This window comes from Hemitrygon akajei, chromosome 9, assembly GCF_048418815.1.
Source record: "Hemitrygon akajei chromosome 9, sHemAka1.3, whole genome shotgun sequence".
In the NCBI taxonomy this organism is placed as follows: domain Eukaryota; kingdom Metazoa; phylum Chordata; class Chondrichthyes; order Myliobatiformes; family Dasyatidae; genus Hemitrygon; species Hemitrygon akajei.
In genome coordinates this window covers 28,980,344-29,002,931 of record NC_133132.1, presented here as the reverse complement: position 1 = coordinate 29,002,931, position 22,588 = coordinate 28,980,344, and the positions used below count along the sequence as shown (strand labels likewise).

The following is a 22,588-nucleotide window of genomic DNA, read 5'->3' as shown; positions in this document are numbered from 1 at the left end:
TATTACTGATAACATTAGGCAGAACATGATAATTTGTTTTGTTTTAAACTCTGGTGTATGTCAGGAGACTACCTGGTACATTTGTACAGAGCATGGACCAAAATATTTCAGAGTACAAGCGTTAATGAGTTGTACTCAAATCGGAATTTTTGTAATGAAGAATTGTCACTTTTTAATAACTTAATTGCCATTCTGTGCTGAGACATGGTCTTGATTGCGCCAAAGCTTTTATGCTGGTCTAGTGTAATACAATGCAGCTTGTTTCCAAGAGGTGTTGGGTTTCAAACATTCCCTGAAAGATGGCAAGAGCGCCATTCATAAGAATCGTTCGCACGGCAATTGTAGCAGCCTGTTGTGTTTTGTGTAGGTATTTCACTCCCATCATATTTGGTCTTTGTTTCAGAGGATTTATCTTCTGAATGAAAACTCCTCTGAAGTGCGCTGCTATCTGTGGTCTCTGAGATTAAAAGCCTTGGCCACATTACGGAGAGCTTCAATGGGAAGCAAATAGTGTGCTGGATAATAACGTGAATTTTCTTTCTCTCTTGTTCTCCTTTATAGAATTTATTAAAGAAGCAGATTGAAACTCGGACAGCTGACGGACGGAGAAGAATCACTCCTTTTTGTATTGCTCAGTTAGACACTGGGTAAGAGGTCATTTCTGTACCCTTTGAAAAGTTTTGCAATGTGTGTTACACAGTAAGGAACCCACAAAGAAACAAATGTATGTTCAAGATCTTATTGCTGCCCTCAGAGCATCATGGCACTACGTCAGGCTTCTATGATGCCGGTTTGCTGTATAATCACTGACGGTTTCAAGAAGAAATCACTCTCAGACCCATGTGCATTTAATCCTTAATATAAAGCTGAGAGGGGCAGTTAGTTTAATTTGTTTTGTTTAGATGGTTATCACATGCCGAGGGCTTGGTGTCATTTTATTGTCCGTCATTGATTTACAGATTTGTAACTCTCCAGTCAACTACTTGCACTGCTCTGTTTCTTTGTGCATTATGGACGGATCATCAGGGTCCTTTATAAACCTCACGTGTAGCAGGCAGGCCTGAACACAGCAGATTGTTTGCTCAGTGGTTGTTCTGAGATTGCTGCAGTATAGAGGAACAAAAGTTTTGTTCCATTGGTCTTGGGGGTACCGATATCTTAGATGAAGGTGAAGAGGATGTGGTCAGAGAATTTGTCGCCGTATCTGAGTGTTTGGGCTGTGGTGTGGTATCAGCAAGCACCGCAGGCAGGAAGTGTTCAGCAGTGACTCTGAAGTGATTGATTTTCCAGAAATTTCGGAACTCCAGGGAGTGTAAGGAGGCAGCTGTGCTGTGTTTATGGCCACTGAAGGTTGTCAGGCCACATTGAGAGGCTTGTCATGGCTGAGTAGGTTTGTATGATCACTGCTAAAGCTCATTTTGGTTAGACAGAAGGAGGTCATAATATGCCTGCCGCTCGAAGAGGCTGGAATACTCTGAACTTCTTGTTGGAAATTCATGTTTGAGTATTCTTAAAATTAAGAACAGTCTATCAGAATGTCTGTTGTAGAGGTATTGTTTCATTGACTGGCATACATTTGCATGACTCATCTTTGGGCACTGTACAGTTTGAAAGATCTTCAGCGTCTGTTCAGGTCGAAATTGTTAACTTATCTGCAGTCTAAAGAAGAAGTTAAATTTAACGCTGTTCTCCAGTAAGGGCCTTTCTTGTCAAGAAATGTTCTCTTTCATTGACTGCTTCAAGATTTAAGTTTATTTATCACACGTTCTCTGAAACATAATGAAAAACATCATTTGTATTAACAACCAATGCACCTGAGGAAGTGCCGGGGGCAGCCCGCATGTGTCACCACACATTTCGGTGCCGATAAAACGTGCCGACAATACTTGGCAATACAACACAGAACACAACAAAGCAGAACTAAACAAGCAACAAAGCAACAACAGCAAAGTAAGCCCTGTTCCTCCCTCCCAGCCACGCACACACACACAGTCCTCTAACCCCAGGACGGGGCATCTTTTCCTCAGCTGACTTGGATTTGGACTCTGACAAGCTGACATTCAGCCTTTGACTACCCCAACTTCCAAGTCAACCCTCTGGCCTCAGTCCTTAGTATCAAACCCAGAACCCACTGAACACCAGGCCTCAAACTCCAGACTCGCCAATGATGGCACCCCAAGCAATGGGCTCGAACTCCAGAAACAGCGAATAGTTGTCTGATGTACAGTGCTTCTCCCTTTACTGTGCTGCAAGTTTATTTTCTTGAGGTTATGTTGCCTTCCTAGACACATACCTGGTCCTTGTATTTTATGATACGTATCAATAGATATATTTATCTCAACACACATCCCATGAAAGAACTGTTGATCAAGTACCTGATAGTATGGTGCCTGGGCAAGGCGCGTGAGAAAAATGAGGCTGCAGAAGAAACATGTGCCTTGGTTATTGGTGGGGCTGAAATTGGATGGAGTTTGAATTGAGGCTTTGTCTTGTATATGTGGAGCTGGAGAAAGTTCAGGGTAATTTATTTCTACCATGATATTACTTGGCAGTACGGTGGTTCAGTGATCAGTGTAACATTACTGCAGCACCAGCAACCAGGGTTCAATTCCTACTGCTCTCTGTAAGGAGTTTCTGCATTCTCCCTGTGACTGCGTGGTTTCCTCTGGGTGCTCCAGTGTCCCCCCACATTCCAAAGACATATGGGTTAGTAGGTTAATTGTTTACATTGGTTTAGTTGGGTGGGCTCATTGGGCTTGAAGGGCCTGTAACCATAATGTATCTGTAAATAAATAAAATAATAAAAATATCGATTCAATATGGATCATGGAGCAGCCTCAAGAATGCTACAGGGAATGAAAATGTGAGGAAATGGGACCATAAGATTGGTCAGAAATACTGTATATTGCTACTCTTGGACTTGTAACGAGCAGCCCTCCCTTTCGGATGTAATCTTTATGGAAGATAGAAGAAATACATAGGGACAAATATATAGAAATGTATAGAAGAAAATGGAATAATTACAGAAGAAATGTAGGACATGTAATCTCTATGGAGCAATTTTTAAAGTCGCCAAGTCTAGTGCCTCGGCTGGCTGTGCCTTTTCTGCAGCACACCGGATAGGAAGTCGACAGCTGTTCTGGACAATAAGATAGCACTCTTTGTTGGAATTAGTTTTCTTCTATTGGCACAGTATCAGAACTCAACTCTCTCCTTTAGCCCCTCAAGCCTGACCAGCTCTTCAGTTAGATCACGCCTCTGCCCCACAGCTCATGTCATTATCGTCGTTCTATCCCCAACTGTACCAACGAGTGCTTCAACAAACAAGGAAGTGGAGAATAGGGAATTAACAACATTATTAGGTAACAAATGATGGGAGAGACATCAAGCTTCAGTCAGAAGCTTTAAAAGGAAGTGGCTCTGGTACGAAATAGCAACCTGTGACTACACTGAGAAAGAAATTGTAGTACAATGTTTGTAGTGGTTTCAGGCTGAACTTTGCATCCTTTATGGCATGCAGGGGGGCTCGGATGAATTGGGTAGTTTATCCACCCATTTCATGACTGCTGGTATCTCCCAACCTTTTTTGCACATTCTGGACTGGGCATGACTGGTGTGATGTAAATACAACTTTGTTTTAAACCGTACTTGGATAGTGTTCCAGCAGTTCAGTCAGTAGTTGACAGATGAACTACATAATACTGAAATCACTTTCTGATGCTTTCTTTGATCATTGGTAAATGTCTCTGAACTTGTATCATCTGTCAAAGTTAGCAATCCTGAACATAACATGCATTGTGCGTGGTTGTCCAAGCTACGAGTCGTGAGCTGCATGTGGCTCCATTATGATTCAGGTGTTGCTCTGATATTCAACACAAACATTCTCTTTTATAACTTCAGATTCATATTTGAGGGGCAATACGATTTATGGTGAACAGTGAACTTTAACCTTTGCAGTTGGGCCATGGAGCAGGCTCTATTTGGATTGTTATGGGACTGATGGCTGTAGTCAACCTTAATGGTGTATGCATGTGTTGTGGTTGCTGTCTCCTGAGAGGATGTTCCTGCTGAATTTGGGGCCTGTGTATTACATTCTGTTTTTGCTATTCATTCAAGTTAACAGGCCTCTGTTAACTTTGTGAATGATAGTGACTTCATCAAATTGTATGAGAGTTAGAAGAACTCAGTTTAAATTGGAACAGAAAGAGGGTTTTACATTCACTGTTAAAATAGCAAATCTGTGTGTCCCATCTACAAGTGATCTCCAAAGAGAGGGCATATGATAGAGCAAAAATTAGTGGGAAGTTAGAGGATTGGGAAGGTTTTAAAAATCACCAGAAGGCAACTTAAAAAAGTCATTAAGAAGGTAAAGATAAAATGCGAACGTAAGCTAGCCAATAATATTAGAGGATACCAAAAGTTTCTTGAGATACATAAAATGTAAAAGAGTCACGTGAGTGGATATTGGACCACTGGAAAACGATGCTGAGAGGCAGTAATGGGGAACAAGGAAATGGCAGATGAACTGATTAAGTATTTTGCATCAGTCTTCATTGTGGAAAACACTAGCTGTTTGGTGGAAGTTCCTGGTGTTGGTTCATGAGGTGTGTGAAGTTACCATAGCTGGAGAGATGGTGCTTGGGGAAACTGAAAGGTCTGAAGGTAGCCAAGTCACATGGATTAGATGGTGTACACCCCAGAGTTCTGAAAGAGGTGGCTGAATAGATTGTCGAGGCATTAGTAATGATCTTTCAAGAATCACTAGATTCTGGAAGACTGCAAAATTGCAAATTTCACTCTGCTCTTCAAGAAGGGAGTGAGGCTGAAGAAAGGAAACTATAGGCCAGTTAGTCTACCCTTAGTGGTTGGGAAGATGTTGGAGTCGATTATTAAGGATGAGGTCTCAGTGAATTTGGAAGCACCTGATAAAATAGGTCATAGTCAGCATGGTTTCCTCAGGGGAAAATCTTGACTGACAAATCTGTTGGAATCCTTTGAAGAAATAACAAGCAGGATAGACAAAGGAGAATTGGTTGGTGTTGTGTACTTGGATTTTCAGAATGCCCTTGACAAGGTGCCACATGAGGCTGCTCAACAAGCCGCAAGCCCATGGTATTACAGGAAAGATTGTAGCTTGGATAAAGCAGTAGCTGATTGGGAGGAGGCAAAGAGTAGGAATAAAGGGAGCCTTTTCTGGTTGGCTGCTGGTGACTAGTGGTGTTCCAAAGGGATCTGTGTTGGGACCAATTCTTTTTACATTATATTTCAGTGATTTGGATGATGGAATTAATGGTTTTGTTGCAAAGCTTGCAGACAATATGAAGGTAGGAGGAGGGGGCAGGTGTTATTGAGAGAAGCTACAAAAGGACAGACAGATTAGGTGAATGGGCAAAGAAGTAGCAGATGGAATACAGTGTTGGGAAGTGTACGGTCATGAACTTCGGTAGAAGATATGAAAAGGTTAACTATTTTCTAAATGGACAGAAAATACAAAAAGTTGAGGTGCAAAGGGACTCGGGAGTCCTTGTGCAGGATACCCTGAAGGTTAATTTGCGGGTTGAGTCTGTGGTGATGATGGCAAATGTGATGTTGGCATTCATTTCAAGAGGACTAAAATGTAAAAGCAAGGATGTAATGTTGAGACTTTATAATAACAAGCTGGTGAGGCCTCACTTGGAGTATTGTGTGCAGTTTTGGGCCACTTAGCTTAGAAAGGATGTGCTACAACTGGAGAGGATTCAAAGGAGGTTCACAGAAATAATTCCAGGATTGAGTGTTTTGTCATATGTAGAACATTTGATGGCTCTGGGCTTGTAATCACTGGAATTCAGAAGAATGAGGTGAGACCTATCGAATAGTGAAAGGCCTTGATCGAATGGATGTGGAGAGGATGTTCCTTAAGGTGAGGAAGTGTAAGACCGGAGGGTACAGCCTCAAAATAGATGGACGTCCTTTTAGAACGGAGAGGAGGAGAAATTTCTTTCATCAGAGAGTGGTGAATCTGTGGAATTCTTTGCCATGGGCAGCTGTGGAGGCCAAGTCTTTATGTATATTTAAAGCAGAGGTTGATAGATTGTTGATTGGTCAGGGCATCAAGGGATATGGGAAGAGGCAGGAGACTGGGTTTGAAAGGAAAATTGGATCAACCGTGATGAAATGGCGGAGCAGACCTGATGGGCTAAATTGCCTAATTTTGCTTCAGTATTTTATGACCTTATGTTTATTCACTACTTAATGAGAAACTTCAAATATCACCATGAAAGGAACCGTTTGGACCAGAATAAGGCAACCATACGAAGATCATCTTTCAACAGTTTACTGTATTTCCTCTGCTCTGTAAGGAAGCTGAGAGAGCACCAGAGATAGTTCTGTAATCTCATGGAATATTACTTGCGTTAAATGCTTCTATTTAGAACATAGAACATTACAGCACATTGCAGGCTCTTCAGCACATGACGTTGTGCCGAACTTTTAACCTATTCTACGATCAATCTAGCTCTTCCTTTCTACAGATCCTTCCATTTTTCTTTCATCTATCATTCATGTGCCTATTTAAGAGTCCCTAATGTATCTGCCTCTACTACCACCCCTGGCAGTGCTATCCATACCCATCATTTTCAATGTTTAAAAGAAAAAATCACTTTTGACATCCCCTGTACTTTTTTTCAATCACCATAAAATTATTCCCCCTCATGTTAGCTATTTCCACCCTGGGAAAAAAATCTCTTGTCTATCCGCTTGATGTATGTCTCTTACCACAGTGTACACTTCTATCATGTCATCTCTCAACCCCCTTTGCTCCAAAGAGAAAAGCCCCAGCTTGCTCAACCTGTCATGCTCCGTGATCCAGGCAGAATCTTGGTTAAATCTCCTCTGCATCCTCTCTAAAGCTTCCACATCATTCTTGTAATGAGTCAACCAGAACTGAATGCAATAAAGTGTGGTCTAACCAGGGTATTATAGAGCTGCAACATCTTGGTTCTTGAATTCAGTATTTTGATGGAGAATTTGCTTAGGGTGTAATGGAAATTGGCTACAATTTCAGATGGAAATAATACAAAACCTCATTGACTAATTAAACAAATTCTCACTTCCAAAAATTATGCCACCAGTGGAAACTAGCCACAGCACAACAATTACATGTTTAGCTTTATTGTGCATACTGTATGTTATAAGATGAGAACTTCTATAGGAAAAACAAAAGTTTTGTTTGTTTAGTTTGTTTCCTAATACTTTTGAATGTACTTACATCGGCCAGAAATTTTCTGCACTGCTGGGGTGTTATGTGTATTATAGTTTTTGAGTCGAGAAATAGATTATTAAGTCTCCTTCCAAATTACATTTTGCTTCAGTGGAAATTAGAACTTGATTGTTTCTAATTATCAGACCTCTATTGAAAACTTTTCAGTAACTTGATTGGATTCTTTTTCTTCCTAGCTTGCAGACTAAAGCTTCCAAGCTTTCTGCAATTCAGTGTGTATAGCTTTGTGGTGCTTGATAATAAATTACCAGGTTTACAGATCCTTGGCCTAACTCAGATGCTAGATGTGCTACTGTTGAAGAGGCAAAATTTCTCGTGTTTTAAAATTATTCCAGTGCTAAGCTGTATGCAGACTCCCAGTTACTATGTGATTTATGATTTATTTGTGTAATATCCAATAGTGTAGAATTTCCCAGGGGTTGATTTTCATAATAGCTTTTTGATTTGATCCATGCCCCCCTTGTATCCTGCAAGTCTTCAAAAATCTCCTCACTGAGCTCAGTGCATTGGAGATGGTGCTATTATCATCAGTATACCCAGATGCACATGAATTTGGGCTTCTAGGAATTAAATTTTGTATTACAACTATTTATGTATTAAGCATTAAGAACCAGATATTAAGCTGTTTCATTTATTCACAGATATTATCCTTTCTTTATATGCAGTTCTCATTCTTTTTATTACTTGCAGTTAATCCAAATAATAAAACCATAAGACATAGGAAGAGTATTAGGCCATATTGCTCATCGATGTGCTCCACTATTCAATCATGGCTGAGTTATTGTCCCTCTCAGACCCATTCTCCTGCCTTTTCCCCATGCCCTTTGACAGCCTTAAACAGGAACCCATCAACCTCTGCTTTCAATATACCCAATACCCGTGTGTGGCAATGCAGTCTGAACCTTTTATATTTGTTGAAACAAACATGACAAAGTTTATTTTCACAGAGATGTTTGGGATGGATATATAGAGAAGGAATCTACTACCTGTACAGGAGAAATAATAGGCATATAATACTGATAGGTAGCAGGTAGTTTCCTGAAGGAAGTTGCACTATGTTTTAAATTGCTGCTGATCTTTTTACTCAGAAATATACTCTGATAGTTAAGGTGTGGAATCCATTGGCAAGGCCTACAGTAATTACCCATGTCATCACATCATTGAGTGGGTGGCCACTTCCTGTCATCTAAGTTTAACTATTTGGGCTGTGCTTTTCAACTGGAAATCATAGTAGTTAGACCAGCAGTGGTGAAGAATTGGTGATAGGCACTGTGAACCATTGGGCATCCAAGAATAGAAGGCTTGGGTTGGAGAAATTGGAGAAGCTCTGATCGTATGCTGCTGTGCATTGTGAATGCCATGCTCAGTGCAGCTATGATATGCCAGTGGTGGAGGGAGCAAAGTTTTAGGTGGGTGGGTCTAAATCAAGTGAGCTGCTTTGTCCAGCAGCTGCATTATTCTGGGCAGTTTACACATCTGACATGTTCTTTGCAGATAGTGGACGTTAAGAAGAAAGGAAGTGAATCACTTGCCAAAGGGTACACATATTTATGTGCCTAACCTGGTCAGGTTTCTATCATTGGTGACCTCCTGTCTGACGATGTGGTTAAAGGATTAGTGGAGGTGTTACTGAACAGAATGTGATTTAAAAACACTTTGATGTTGGTGCCAATCATAGTCTACCACTTGTATGTCACTACCCATCCCATATCTGAACATTGTGAGATGTTTGTAAAGTTCTATTCCTTGTGAATGTAGAGTTTTGAGAAACTGGGGTGGTCTGAGTCTTGAACCATCCAGATAATGGTTTAACTTGATAATAGCTGCTAGTGGTGAGGAACTTTTGGATTAGCAGAGAACCAAACAGAAGCAGTAACTTGTTCAGCACTCCCAACTCACAATAAAGTACAGTATGTGTAGCAGTAACAAATTAATACACATCATGAAGTGTTCTATCCCTGTCACTCTGCATACTCCAGTGGACTTTTTCATTGTAGACTCTTGCCTTTATGTCCTAAGTGATGTGAGATTTTATGAACTGTCCCAGCCAGAACTTGCATGCTCCTAATACTCCTCCTTGTTGGGGTTGTTTTGTGTGACTCGGTGTGTCTGTAAGATTGCGATTGTGCACTGTTGCCCAGCTTCATAGAGATTGGTTATAGTGTGGCGTGCATCCCCTGAATTCCACAAAATTGTTTTCACTTGAGTGACTTTAATGCAATGGTTAATTTTCAAGGAGAGCATGTATTCCATACAGTAGATCCCTCAAAGATGCCTGCAAGTTGACAGGGTGGTCAAGAAGGTGTATGGTGTATTGGACTTCATTCATCAGAGAATTGAACTCATTCAAGGGCTGTGAGGTAATGTTGCAACTCTATAAAACTGTACCACATTTGGAGTATTGTACTTCGTTTTGGTCACCTCATTGTAGGAAGGGTGTGGCATCTTTAAAGAGGATGCAGGAGATTTACCATGATACTGCCTGGATTAGAGAGCATGTCTTATGAGGAAAGGGTTAGCAACTTTGAGCTTTTCCGTTTGGAACAAAGAAGGATCGGAGGTAACTTGACAGAGGTGTGTAAGATGATAGGAAGCATAGATTGGGTGAACAGCCAGTGGCTTTTTTTCCCAGGGTGGCAATGGCTAATACAATAGGACATACTTTGATAGTGATTGGAGGAAGGTATAGGGGAATGTCAGAGGTAGGTGTTTTACATAGGTTGTGGTAAGCACATGAAACATATTGCTGGGTGAGGTGTTAGAGGCTGAGACTTTCAAGAGACTCTTAGATTGGCATGTGGATGAAAGTAAACCAGGGTTATCTGTGGGAAGGGTTAGATTGTTCCTGCAGTATGTTAAAAGGTTGGCATAACATTGTGGGCCGAAGGGCCTGTCATGTGCTGTACTGTTCCATGAGAAGTTTGATGTTTCTAGTCTTGCACTCAAGGGAATTTGGAAGAATGAGGAGATCTCATTGAAAGCTAGTAAATATTAAAAAGGTAGGATAGAGTGGATGTGGAGAGGCTTTGCCCTTAGTAGGAAAGTCCAGGATCTGAGAGCACAGAATAATGGGACAGTTCCTTTAGAAATGAGATGAGGAGGTGTTTTTTTTTCAGCCGTAGGCTGGTGAAACTTTAGAATTCTTTGCTACAGAGGACAGTGGAGGCCAAATCACTGGGTGCATTAAGGCAAAGATTGACAGATTCTTGACTGGTAAAGGATTAAAGGTTACAGGGAGAAGACAGGAGAATGATTATTGGGGGGAGAAAAAAGGGCCATGATTGAATGGCAAAAAAAAGCCACAATTGAATGGCAGAGCAGACTCAATAGGCCGAATGAAATAATTCTGCTCCTATATCTTGTGGTCTAAGAGCAATGGTGTAAGAATCTAGTAATACCACGAAATGGCTTCTTTCACAACTTACTTATTTTTCTTTTTATTATTAGGGATTTTTCAACTGCTTTTTTTAATAGTGTCCCCATCACAGGGGCACTTCCAGGGTCAGTGCTGCCTTCACAGATCAGCCAGCAACAGCCTTCCTCTGACTCTAATGCTGCCAAATCTGTCTCTGCTAAACTATCTCAGGACCCCACACCAGTCACTGCAAAGCCACCGGAAGACATACCCAGCAAAGACGGGTAAGGTGCACAGTGCTAAGTACAACTTGATTTGAATATTGGTGCAAACGTACATGGACATTAAACCCACTTCTCATCTGCCGCTGGGCATAATGCTGTCTTTTATAACCCAGTTTGTTCAGATGCAGTGCAAATTCAAGTGTGAGAATGTTTGTTCAATTCCTTATTGGATATTTGATTGGTGCTGAGCAAAATCAAAACAGATTTGTTTGATTTGAGTTTGCAGGCGTAGGTTTCTGCAAAAAGTGCAGAAGAACAAAAGATGCTTCCCCTCCCCCACTTGAGGGAAGGAGTAAAGCAGGTGCAGTGAACTCTTGTGGTTTTAGTGGAGCAACAGTGCCACCTATTGGCAGCGAGTCAGTACTAAAGCAACAAAAGGGAACCGAAGAAAGCCTCTTTTAGTTCAACAGAGAAACAACAACTATACTGCAGAACTGAAATAGAAAGTAAGAAAATAACAGGTCAGGCAACATCTGTGGGAGGAAGGAAGCCGTTAAGGCTTCAACAGTGGGGTGAGAGGACAAAAAGGTAAAGGTGACAAACAGGAGAAACTGAATGAGTTATGGAGAGAGGCTTCATTCATTGGAGTGTTGGAGAATGAGGAGTGACCTTACAGAGATGTGTAAAATTGTGAGGGGCATAGATAGGGTTAAATACACTCATTCTTTTTCCCAGGATTGAGGACTAGAGGGCATGGGATTAGGTCGAGAGGGGAGAGATTTAATAGGAAGCTGATTTGCAACCTTTTCACCAGGTGGGTATATGGGATGAGCTACCAGAGGAAGTGATTGAGGCACATACATTAACATTGGTGCGTGGATAAGAGGGTTGTGAGGGATACTAAAGGCAGGCAAATAGTACCAGCTCAGAATCTTGGTTGGCATGAACAGTTGAAGAGCCTGCCTCCATTAATCTATGAATAAAAGAAAGATGGTGTAAGAAGAAAGACTGTGGTTATGGGACAAGGGAAAAAACAAAACATGACTCAGTAAGTGTGAAGTGGAATTTCAGCATCTTTGTCTAAATTTGTTGAATTTGGAGTCTTAAAGGTTGTATATTCATTGTGGAAAAAGATTAGCTGGTCTTTCTGGAACTTAATTTCTACTGAAGCATGTATGGAAATTGAGGAACAGAGAGTAGAGTGAAGAGATTTGTTGACAGGAGAACAAAAGAATAAATCGGTGTTTTCTTCAAAGCAGTGTCTTTCTAGACTCCCCATTGCATGATGAGCCATGAATACAGTGAATAAAATGCCTCACTGTTTCACCTCGGAACCTGGAGGTGGGAAGGGGGAGATAAAAGGACAGGCTTTGCATCTCGTGGATGTTCAGTAAGGCTGTTCTGCAATGAGAGGTGAAGTTGGAGGTGAAAGGTACAATCATAAAAAGAGATGAAGCTGAGGTAAAGGGCAAGGGAATGAATGGTACAGTATAAAAAAGTGAGAGGAAAGGGGGCATTGTGCAACTATTCAGGGTCTGGGTTCAAATTCATAAAACACATGCGTAAATATATTTATAATCGATCTTTTCAGTTACATTTGTTAGAGTGGCAAGAGGAATCAATGAACAGAAACAAGTTCTGCCTGAACAAATGAAACTGAGCTGTTACCATGCAAAATGATTTTCCATGAGCTAACTGATAATTAACCTGACTCAATTTTAATCGGGAAATACCCAGGTTTCTCAATCATTTGTTAAGTCTGTGACCAAGATGGTGCTGGTGAACCATGGCGATGTTCTGCGGGCTGCTTACAAAGCTTCTAAATATACTTGTCTTGAATACTGTCACTACAATCTTCAGCATGTACTATAATTCCCATTTAAGCAACGTAATTTTGAACTGATTAACTACAGATTTCAAGATCTTCTGAAGGGCTCGGCAGTCTTAACTCGCAAGCAAGTAGGTAGGGCACCTCCAAGCGGATGAAGGTTCACTGCCATGGCCGGAAGTGAGGCAGGGAACTCTAAACAGACTGAAAAGCAGAGGGTTGCGGCCCCTTTACTCAGCATCTTGTTAGCAAATGGGAATAAGATTGAGGATGTGAAGGCAAGTTTGCTATATCGAAGGGAAATAAGAAATTGTTGTATTCTGTGGCTTACTCTCAGTACGGCAGATTTGGTAATCAAGGCATCTCTATACATAGGATGGACTGAATTGCTGATTCAAAAAAAGCAAAAAGGTGTATTTCATGATAAACTCTCTGTGGTGTTTTGATAAGGCAGTTTTGTCATACTCCTGTTCCTCCCGACCTGGATCACCTAACGGTCAAATGCCGACCTTTCTATTTATCAAGGGAATTCTCCTCCGTGATCCTGACTGCAGGTTACAGACCACTATGGGCCGAATGAAATCAGGCATTTCTGTATGCTGCCATCACCAAACAACGAACAGTCCACACTGACACATTTTAAATCATAGTTGGAGACTTCAGCCGGGCATGTTTGAAGAAATCTCTGCCCAATTAACATCAGCAAATAATCTTTAGCACCAGAGCGAAGAACAGAAGTTGAAGAAGATGAAGATTGAGGAAGAGGTGGCCACTTTGGGATCCAGAGATCCCAACATAGTAGACTACTGCTATACTACAATAAGGAATGCCTACTGTTCCATGCCCAGACCACATTTCAGGAAATCTGATCACTTGGCTGTCCTTCTCCTACCTGCGTACAGGCAGAGGTTAAAGAGCAAGGCTTCAGAGATAAGGTCAACAAAGAGGTCATCACAGGAGGCAGAGGAGCGGCAACAGGATTGCTTCAAGTCAGTGGACGAGGCTATGTTCAAGGGCTCATCAGTGGATCTGAATGAACACGCCACAGTTGTCATAGACAAGTGTGTCCCCACAAAATCATTCCTAGTCTTCCCCAATCAGAAGCCCCAGATGAATCAGGAGATCTGTAATCTGGCAAAAGCAAGATCAGAGTCATTCAGGTTTGGCAACCAAATAAGATACAAGAGGTCCCGGTACGATCTCTCAAAAGCCACCTCGGGGCAAATCGGCAATTCCAACTGAACTTGAATCAATGAAAGATGCATGACATGAACCCACGGTATCCGGCCTAGTTGGGGTACCTGGTTGAGTACTGGACTTGTGCTAATGAACTGGCTGGAGTGTTCACTGATATCTTTAACCTCTTGCTTTGGCAGTTTGAGGTACCCACCTGCTTCAGAAAGTCCTCAAGCATACTGGTGCCTAAGAAGAATGTGGTATCCTGCCTCAATGACTATAATCCAGTAGCACTTACATCCACTGTGATGAAGTGTTTTGAGAGGTTGGTGATGAAATACATCAACTCCAGTCTGAGAAGTGACTTGGATATACTCCAATTTTCCTACCGTCACAACAGGTCCATAGTAGATGGCATTTCATTAGCTCTTCATTTAACTATGGAACATCTGGACAGCAAAAGTGCAGACAGTAGGATGTTCTTTATCGACTACAGCTTGGCATTCAATATTATCATCATTTCAAAACTAATCAATAAGCTTCAGACTTTGCCCTGAATACCTCCTTGGGCAATTGGATCCTTGATTTTCTCATTTGCAGACCCAGTCAGTTCAGATTAGTAACAATCTCCATCAGCAAAGGCAATGGACAATAGGCGCAGGAGTAGGCCATTCGAGCCAGCACCGCCATTCACTGTGATCATGGTTGATCATCCACAATCAGTACCCCGTTCCTGCCTTCTCCCCATATCCCTTGACTCCGCTATCTTTAAGAGCTCTATCTAACTCTTTCTTGAAAGCAGCCAGAGAATTGGCCTCCACTGCCTTCTGAGGATGTGTGCTTAGCCCCCTGCTGTACTCGCTTTACGCTTATGACTGAGGATAATCATAGTTCCAATGCCGTGTTTAGTTTGCTGATGGCACCAATTTTGTAGGCTGAATCAAAGTTGGAGATGAACCAGCTTATAGAACAGAGATCAAAAATCTGGTTGAATGGTACCACAACAACAACCTCTCACTCAATGGCAGGAAGACCAAGGAGCTGATGATTGACTTCCAGAGGAGGAAACAGAGGTCCCTGAGCCAGATCTTGGTGTGTGTGGAGGGTCAGCAACTTTAAATTCCTTGGTGTTATCATTTTAGAGGACTTGTCCTGAGCCCAGCATATAAGTACAATTTTGAAGAAAGCATGGCAACGCCTCTACTTCCTTAAACATTTGCGAAGATGTCATGCCAAATCTAATACTTTGACAAACTCCCATAGTTGTGTGGTGGAGAGTATATTGACAGGTTGCATCACCGCTCAGTATGGAAATGCCAATGCCATAAAATGGAAAATCCTACCAGAAGTGGTGGATATGGCCCAGTTTGTCATGGGTAAAGCCTGCCCCCTCCATCCACATGGAGCACTGTTGTGGGTGAGCAGCATCCATCACAAAGGACTTCAACACCCTGCTCATGCTCTCTACTTGCTGCTGCCATCAGGAAGAAGGTACAGAAACCTCCGGACCCACGAGAGCAGTTATTATCCTTCAGCTTTCAAGCTCTGAACTAGTGGGGATAACTTCATTCAACTTCACTTGTCCCCCTCCCCCATCACTGAATTGCTCCCACAACCAAGGATTCTTCATCTCTTATTTATTTGTTTTTTTCCCTCTCTTTAATACTTGCATAGTTAGTTGTCTTTTGATTGTTGGTTTGTCCACCCTGTTGGGTGCAGTCTTCCTTGGATTTACTGAGTATGCCCGCGACAAACAAATCTCAGGGTTGTATATGGTGACATATATGTACTTCGATTAAAAAATTTACTTTGAACTTCAAGTGATCATTTTTATTATGGGTCAGTTGTTTTGTCAGTCTGTTTGTTTCCAGGTGGAGTGTTCTCAGTGGGAGTGATAGCATGTTATTATTACATGATGTGCATCTGTCTTCCACCACCCAAACTGAAACCTGAAGCTACAATATTCAACCAAATGTGGTTTTGAATTCTTTTATTAGAATTGTTCAGAGTTCCACTAGATGGCAGCATTACCCACTATATCTATATACGACTAAAACTCATGCTCTGTCCGTCTGTTTGTGACCTCCAATTAGCGCAAATGGTGCATTACAGCGGCACTATTTTTGGCTAAATCGACTTAAAATGCACTAACTTACAGAATGCAGGCAAAGTTCAGGGTAATATATTGGTATAAAATTGTTCATTCGCCAAAATCAACTGCCCCGCTTTCACCTGAGAGCCGATCCGCCATCATGGAAATCGGGACGCCACACCACGAAGCATGTGCATGGCCAACTTCAGCAGCGACACCAACTGGAGCAAAAAGGGCAGGGCAGCTCTATTTCAAGCCGTCACATACTGCTGTTCACCAGCATATACAGGATTGGGACAGATCTAACTGCCACCCATCAATAAAAGATCATTCAATCTTACTGTAACAATGTACTTCTCTTTCAATATTTTTATTAGTTTCTGCATAAAGGAATACAGAGTACAAGATATATATTATAAGTCAAAAAAAACTAGTACCAAATACATTGTATTAAAAATAGTTACAGTCACAAAACCCTGTATTCATATAACTTAAATAGTAATATTGAAATATAATATTGTTATACAGAAAAAAATCTAAACCCACTACCAAAGTAGGAGCTGTTAGGAAAAGCAGGAAAAAAAACCCTTATCATATAAAATATTTTACCCACCATCTGTACTTTTACAACAAATCAAAGGTTTTGAAAATAACTCAAAAATGCTCCCCACAATGTATAAAAGTCTTGACTAGATTCAAAAACTGAACATCGGATCTTCTCTAAATTTAAGCATGACATAACATCCCATAACCCATAATGATGTACTTCGAGACACCCATAAAACCCTTTGCTGCAGTCAAAAGACAGCGGTGACTATATCACATCCATTTAGGAGAGCGCCAACCACATCATCAAGAATAATTAGCTTCCTTTGGTATTACTGCTTTGTATCTTCCATCCAGCATTAGGGTAAAAAAAATATGGTCAGCCTAATTAAGCCACCTGGAAAGAGAGGGGGGACATTATGGTTAGGAGATGACGCGAAATGTCGTTGGGAAGTGGCAAGGAGAGGGAGAGAACAAGAATCAGATGAGGCCAGAGCCGCACGACTCCAGGATCAAAGAGTCAGGACAAAAAAGATGAGAGAGGGGAGGAGAGGCATGTACGTCTCCAGAACGACGACAAGAGGCACAGGAGGAGGAGGAGCGAGGAAGAGACAAAAGAGCTGTGTTCCACCTGCTACTTCTTTGTCCATTCTCCTCATCTGTCTGTCTTTCTGCAGAGTTCCTGCTTCCTCAACACTACCTGTCCCTCCGCCTATCTTTGATTTGTCCGTAAACTTGGCCATTAATTCTTTCGTCCAATTCAGTGCCATATAACATGAATAGAAGAGGTCCCAATACCGACCCCTGTAGCAGACCAGTGGTCACTGGCAGCCAACCAGAAAAGGCTTCCTTTATTCCCACTCTTTGCATCCTGCCAATCAGCCAATCATCTATCCATGCTAGTACATTTCCTGTAGTATCATGTGCTCTTATCTTGTTAAGCAGCCGCACTTGTCAGAGGCCTTCTGAAAATCTAAATGAACAACATCCCCTGACTCTCCTTTGTCTATGCTGCCTGTTATTTCCTCAAAAGAATTCCAACAGATTTGTCAGATAAAATTTCCCCTTTCGAAAACCTCACAGACTTTGGCCTATTTTATCATGTGCCTCCATGTACTCCAAAACCTCATCCTTAATAATGAATTTCAACATCTTTTCAACCATTGAAGCCAAGCTGTCTTGTAATTTTCTTTCTTTTGCCTCACTCCCTTCTTAAAGAGTGGAATGACATTTGCAATTTTTGCTGTTATCCCCACAAAATTGATAAACTCTCTGTGGCCACTTTTTTAGTTACAGGAGTGGAATCTGGTGTGGTCTTCTGTTGCTTTAGCCTATGCACTTCAAGGTTCGATGCGCTGTGCATTGAGATGCTCCTCTGCACAGCACTGTTGTGAGGCATGGTTATTTGAGTTACTGTGGCATCCCTGTCAGCTTGAGACAGTCTGGTCTTTCTTCTCTGATCAAGGCATTTTCACCCACAGAATTGCCATTCATTTGATGTTTTTGTGTTTACACAATTCTCTGTAAACTGTTGTGTATGAAAATCCCAGGAGATCAGCAGTTCCTGAGATACTCAAACCACCTTGTCTGGCACCAACAATCAGTCTGTGGCTCAAAATCACTTAGATCACATTTCTTCCCTATTCTGATGTTTGGTCTGTCTTCCTTGAGTTTTTACAGCAGTTGGCATCCACATTGTTGCATTACTGCCATCTTCAGGATTTATTGTCCATTCACTTGACTGCCATGATGTTTGGTCTGAAAACCAACTGCACCTCTATGCTTTTATGCATTGAGTTGCTGCCACATGATTGGTTGATTAGATATTTGCATTAATGAGCAGGTGTACAGGTGTAACTAATAAAGATGCCACTGAATGTATATTCACAACCAAGTGACCTCACCTGAACAGATTGCTCCATGTATTCATAATAGTTTATTTTGCTAATCACATTTGTATTGCCAATATAGACTAATGAAGTTTCTTCATCAGCCACATATACAGGCACTTTTTTCCTTGACAGTCTAACTAAATACATTTTTAGGTAGTTATATTCAGTTTCTACATTCCTGTGTTTTCTTATATTAATCACAAATTATGGTTGAGAATATTAATCCGTGGCTTTCGTTAAAAGGAATCAACGAGAAATTGCCTGTGGAGGTCCCAGGTTCTGTGGAATTATTCTTCTATTTAATTAACTCAATCAGCTTGAACCACATGTAGGTCATTGAGTTTATCATTCTCTGCATGCTGTTAATCACATTTCATCGGGCTCCTGCTTTGCTCCACAAATAGGTGTAGCTGCTTAATCTTTCAATCAAGCTTAATTCTCCAATTTGGTATTAGCAGAGCTGACTGATCCAAAACACTTAAGTTCTTGCTGCTGTCTGATGTTTGAAATACTGGGTTAGGGGAGTGAGGAATACCATACAGATAATTTGCTTCCTCAGCCACCATTCCCAGTCTCAGTCTGCAGTGAGGATCCATGATGGGAATTAATTTTCAACATTAATGTCCATCCCAAATAGATTGCCAAAGTCATGGCTCCAAATTGTTTTTGTGTCGGTGGGCTGAGATGTACAAGAATTAAAAATATTTGTAAATTAATTCCATTTATATTGTGGGTAATAGATGTCCTGAATACTTTGTGATTATGTACCCTTGATACGTGATCAGGGTTGAAAGTAAAAGCAGGAACCAATGTAAACAATGCAAATGGCGCAGCAAGCAGTGAGCAGGTAAGGATAGGTATCAAGAGGGCAAAAGGGAGAATTCAACAGCTTTTCTTTACTATAGGTGTTTACCTGTACATGTGCCCAGTATCTTGCCCAAAAGAAGACGCTCAATATTGTACTGTAGTGCCAGCATGGATTAGGTGCTCAAACCTTTGAAGAAGGGCCTGAACACATGGCCATCTTCATTCAAAGTTTGGAATGCTGCCATGGCTTTTGCATTTTCTCTGCTTCATTTAGAACTGGAAGGCAGCCAGGGTTCTGCATGTTATGGTTTGCTTGTCATCAGGCGAGGAATGGAAAGGATGCAATCCTCAAGCATAAAAAATCATGGGCTCATAGCATTAAGTTCACAACATGTTGACTCTGGGAGGACAGTGATGTAGAACAGGTGGACCCGAAGGAATCCTTGAAATTAAAGAATAAGAAAAGGGTGTTGAGTTCATACTGGAAAAAAATCAAACATGGGGTCCATGTCAGAAATTCTATCTTGGCCCTCTTTGTACTGTATTTTTTTTATTTATGAAGCTACCAAGAAAGATATTAAGCAGAGTGCTGGTAATAGAGACATAAGCTCTGAATTGTTTAAACATTTAATGAGACAGTAGAATTTTTACTCTTAAATGGGATTATTTCTATTCATGTGCATCAAAGTTCTAAATTTTCCAGAGCATTTCTGGGCTCAGAGTAGGAATTCAGCCTGACTATTATTTTGCCTTTCGTATTTCATGTCACTATACTGGGATGAGGTTTCGTTTTAGGTTGCTGCAACTGACAAACTTGTAAACGCTCATTATCAAGACTTCATTATGAAGGGTTGTTATTTACACAATGCCTGTGTTATATCTCAGTATATTAATATAGGTTCTTCCAAGGTTACGACAGGGTTCTGTTCCTGTGAACGCTTCATAACCCAGACAGTTCGTAAGTTGGAAATGAGGTGCAAACCAAGTTTCTAACTGATAGAAGATACTTGCAACTGGAAAATTTATCTAGCCAGTCTCCCATATGCTTGTTCATGTGTGCAGGCTATACATAAGTCAAGTGAACAAAATCACTGGAGCGTCTGCATGTTCAAGTTGAGGAATAAGAAAAAAGTAAAATAACATATGAACCTAAAATCTCTGACAGCATATAAAATACCCTATTTTGTGGTATTATTACCCCATTAAAGCGAAAGTCCTTGCCAAATTGCAAGCAGTTAGTGTTTATTACTGCTACTTAAAAGCATTCAGTCATGGTGGAGGTGACTATATGCTGGTAGCTTGTACTTAATGATGCGATGTGAGACAGACTCCTGTGCATAGTTGAGCATATTGTAGATGTTTACAAATACACTACAGATGTGAAGTAGGTGGGAGAGTCAACTGTTCATTAAAGTCATGTCTTTATTTCCCAGGCCTACAATCACTAGTACACCTACTGCTCTACCTACAAGCACTCAACTTTTGACTTCTCCTTCACGGATTGAGCCGATGAAAGCTCTGGACTCTAGGTTCACTGAACGATCCAAATCCACTCCAGGAACAACTCCCATCTCTTCTGTTGCCAGGCAGAGTGACTTGGACAGGTATGGCATGGAAACAGGAGGCCGTCAGTTGAGTCTATTTTGATTAACTTAACAGACCAATGACAAAATATTACTACAATCAATTAACTGGAAACAACATGTCACCATAAGATATTCCCAGATGTGTTACTTCTCAGGAACATTGATAACAAGGAAACATATTTTATGGGGAATCACATTCTGCGAAGTTATTTGTAGGTGATGTTATTTATTCTTGATGTTTTAAAAGGAGTTCAAGAGGATATTTTCTCAAGGCATGCTTCAGTTAACAATTGGGACTTCATATGTTCATCCAAGGTGATTGAGAAAGGCTCATATTGTTAATAGGTTAAGGCTAAAAAGGCAATGTAGTCATGGGAGATTTGAATATGCAGTGGATTGGGGAAAATTAGGTTGGTGATGGATCCCAAGAGAGGGAATTTGCAGAATGCCTAAGGGACGGTTTCTAGAGTAGCTTGTTGTTGAACACACTAGGGGAAAGGCAATTCTGAATTGGGTGTTGTGCAGTGAAACCGATTTGATTAGGGAGCTTAACGTAAAGGAACCCTAAGGAGGCAGTGCTCATAATGTGATAGAATTCATCCGGCAGTTTGAGAGGGTAAAGATAAAGTCGAGTGTATCATCATTACAGTGGAGTAAAGGGAATTACAGAGGCGTGAGAGAGGAGCTGGCCAAAGGTGATTGGAAGGGGACACTATCAGTGATGATGACAGAACAGCAAGGGCAGGAGTTTCTGGGGGGCAATTTGGAAGATACAGAATAGATACATCCTAAAAATGAGGTATTTTAAAGCAAGATGAGGCAACCATGACTGACAAGGGAACCAACAGAAGGTAACTTAAAAAAAACCATGAGAGAAAAGATGAAATATGAAGGTAAGCTAGCCCTTAATATCGAAGAGGATACCATAAGTTTTTCTAAATATAGATATAAAGAGCAAAAGAGAAGTGAGAATCTATATAAGCCCGCTGGAAAGTGATGCTGGAGAGGTGGTAATGGGGTAGTGCGGGAAGAACTTAATAAGTATTTTGCATCAGTCTTCACTACAAAAGACACTAGCAGTATGCCAGAAATGCGAGTGTGTTGGGAAGTGAGTAGATGCTATTACTAAGGAGAAAATGCATGGGAAGCTGACAGTTGTGAAAGTAGGTAAGTCACCTGGACCAGAAGGAATACACCCAGGGTTCTTGAGATATTGTGGAGATATTAGTAATGATCTTTCAGGAATCACTAGATTCTGGAATGGTTCAGGAGGAATGGAATACGGTTGAGAGGGATAATATGTCAGCTGTGATGGAATGGCGGACCAGCCTTGATGGGGCTGAGTGGCTTAATTCTGCTCCTGTATCATATGGTCTTATAATTGCTGTGGTTTTCTTTCCAGGGGTAAAGAGCTGGGCCTGTCCAAAGACTTCAAAGCTAGAGAAATTCAAGAGAGTAGCAGTGACAGTGAAGAGAAGATTCCAGCTTCTAAAATCTCAGCACTGTCCAAGCGCAAGAATGACACCGAGGGAGAAGTTGTGGAAAAGAAAAAGAAAGGTCGACCAAGGAAAGAAACAAAACATATGCCTGTAGCCTTAGCATCTCAGGTATGGGTGAAATAACTGGTGTCCTAAAGGTGTTGGTAAATTTTCTTATGTGGATAACTACTGTTTCTTTGTCTCTGTATTTGTTTATATGCTAACTGTTGTTGCCAAAGTTTGGTGGCAATGCTGCATTTGGCCTCATTGTTCCTTCCTAATGGAGTTGAAAATCTGCTGGTGTAATCTTTTCCAAACAATGCACAGGTATCTTTTGGGCAAA

At 41.1% G+C, this 22,588-nt stretch overlaps 1 protein-coding gene across 2 annotated transcripts in view; it reads left to right on the top strand.

The window, feature by feature from the left end:
• hira (histone cell cycle regulator a) overlaps positions 1-22,588 on the top strand; it is a 129,551-nt gene that overhangs the window by 79,477 nt on the left and 27,486 nt on the right. The window contains exons 13-16 of one of the 2 annotated variants that reach the window (XM_073055705.1): positions 562-647; positions 10,709-10,900; positions 20,615-20,785; positions 22,170-22,374. In XM_073055705.1, the coding sequence (XP_072911806.1) occupies positions 562-647; positions 10,709-10,900; positions 20,615-20,785; positions 22,170-22,374 (654 nt within the window). The remainder of the gene's footprint in view (positions 1-561; positions 648-10,708; positions 10,901-20,614; positions 20,786-22,169; positions 22,375-22,588) is intronic. The other variant, XM_073055706.1, reaches the window with a different exon arrangement.